A 1,642-nucleotide genomic window follows, 5' to 3' on the forward strand; every position below is an offset into this window, starting at 1 on the left:
AAAAAAATCAAAGCATTCTGATGAATGTGAAACCAAGACATGCCCTGCCCTGTTCCTGCAGCCTAACAAAGAAAGGTTTAATTCTTAACAACATATATATCCAAGATACTTCATTATTTTATGTCTGACAAAGAAAAATATGCTTTCTTTTCATTGTTTCATTATGATTCAAAGAGCCTCAATTCTCTTTTCTCATCCTATATTTTTCTCTTTCTGTTTGAATGGAAATATATCCAATTTTGTTCTTTCTGGACAACTTAATATATCATACGGAGCAATCCAAATAAGAAAGGCTCTCCCAGATGTAGAGAAAACATATAGAAGAAAAAACATTATAAGTGGGCCCTTTATTATATACCCTAACATTGGGCCTACAAGCCAGCTGATCAGAACAGATGGTAGCAGCTAAACACAGTGGTCTGTAAAGGAGATTGAAAACTCAGAGAATTAACACTCAGGACAAAAAGTTTTCCTCTCTCTGAACACACGAGCACCCACCATAAGCTAGCTATCTCTTCAACAACTGAATTCAGACATTCACAGTTTCCATCTCATTAACTATTTCTCAATCAGCTTGTGTTAAAAACAAAGGCACTCACTCTTATAAAGCTAATGAATTTGGAATCTAGTTAAATATCAAAGATAACTGAAAATATAAGAAATACATGCAATAGCAGATCCAGGCAAATGTAAAGACTGTATTTGGTAAATAAGCAGGAAAGTGTCATTCAGCTAGTGCTGAGAACTGTAAGAGAAATTGCTTACTGAACCACTTTCTGTCTGTGTATCAACTGGTGTCATCCATTGAGCACTAATCAGCTGCACAAAATCAGCCTGACAGCTGCCTGAAGAAATGTTTACTTTCTGTTGCTGACCCGAGTGGGAAACTGTCATGCTCTGTAGAATTCATTTACTGATGTTGCATGCTACCTAAGCAAGCTGACTGCAAACTCCTGCAGCTACTGCACCTTTTCTTCGAGATAAATTAAAAACATCTGAACATATTTTAGACTAAAATTATTTAAACGTATTTATTAAAAAAGTGTGATATCAAAGCACATGTATTGTATGTTACTAAAAAATAATACCTCTTCAATCAGTTTAGTGTTTGACTTCTCTAACGAATCAACTCTTGCATGTAGGCTGCTAACTGTGCTACTGAGAGAGAGAGAGAGAGAGAGAGAAAGAAACCATTACTTAGAATTCTATCAAAACCCACTTAACCAATCTCAAAAGCTTTAATTTGACATACAGTCACTAACTGTTAATAAGAGCCAAAAGATCTTCTCCCATTATTTGAGATTTTCTTAAACAGAAGGAAATCACACTCCTCTGTCAAATGTTTATGTACTCCTGCCCAGTGCTCAATGTCAACCTGGTCACTTGAACCACTTTTTGGATAATATTGTACCCAAATGCTTAAGGAGTTTGCTTAAAAATGAATTTGCAATCTTCTTGTTTTCCCAGCCCCCAACCCATATATAATGAAAATCCTGCTCTGGATTCTCTTTCTCCAAAAATTCATTTTCCTTTATAAATTCATTTTTCTTCTATAAGGCCATCTGTTTCTCCACAGTTTTTGACAGTATTCTCAGAGTCCCTCCTTCTTGCTGCTGCTTGTCTTAATTTACAACATTTGTCA

General features: G+C 35.4%; 1 protein-coding gene across 7 annotated transcripts in view; it reads right to left on the reverse strand.

Moving 5' to 3' along the window:
- RUFY2 (RUN and FYVE domain containing 2) overlaps positions 1-1,642 on the reverse strand; it is a 24,293-nt gene that overhangs the window by 14,213 nt on the left and 8,438 nt on the right. For 6 of the 7 annotated variants that reach the window (XM_031554368.1, XM_031554367.1, XM_031554366.1 and 3 more), the window contains one exon: positions 1,089-1,158. In XM_031554368.1, coding sequence (XP_031410228.1) covers positions 1,089-1,158 — 70 coding nt within the window. The remainder of the gene's footprint in view (positions 1-1,088; positions 1,159-1,642) is intronic. The other variant, XM_031554369.1, reaches the window with a different exon arrangement.

The sequence above is a fragment of the Meleagris gallopavo genome, chromosome 8, assembly GCF_000146605.3.
Source record: "Meleagris gallopavo isolate NT-WF06-2002-E0010 breed Aviagen turkey brand Nicholas breeding stock chromosome 8, Turkey_5.1, whole genome shotgun sequence".
NCBI lineage: Eukaryota > Metazoa > Chordata > Aves > Galliformes > Phasianidae > Meleagris > Meleagris gallopavo.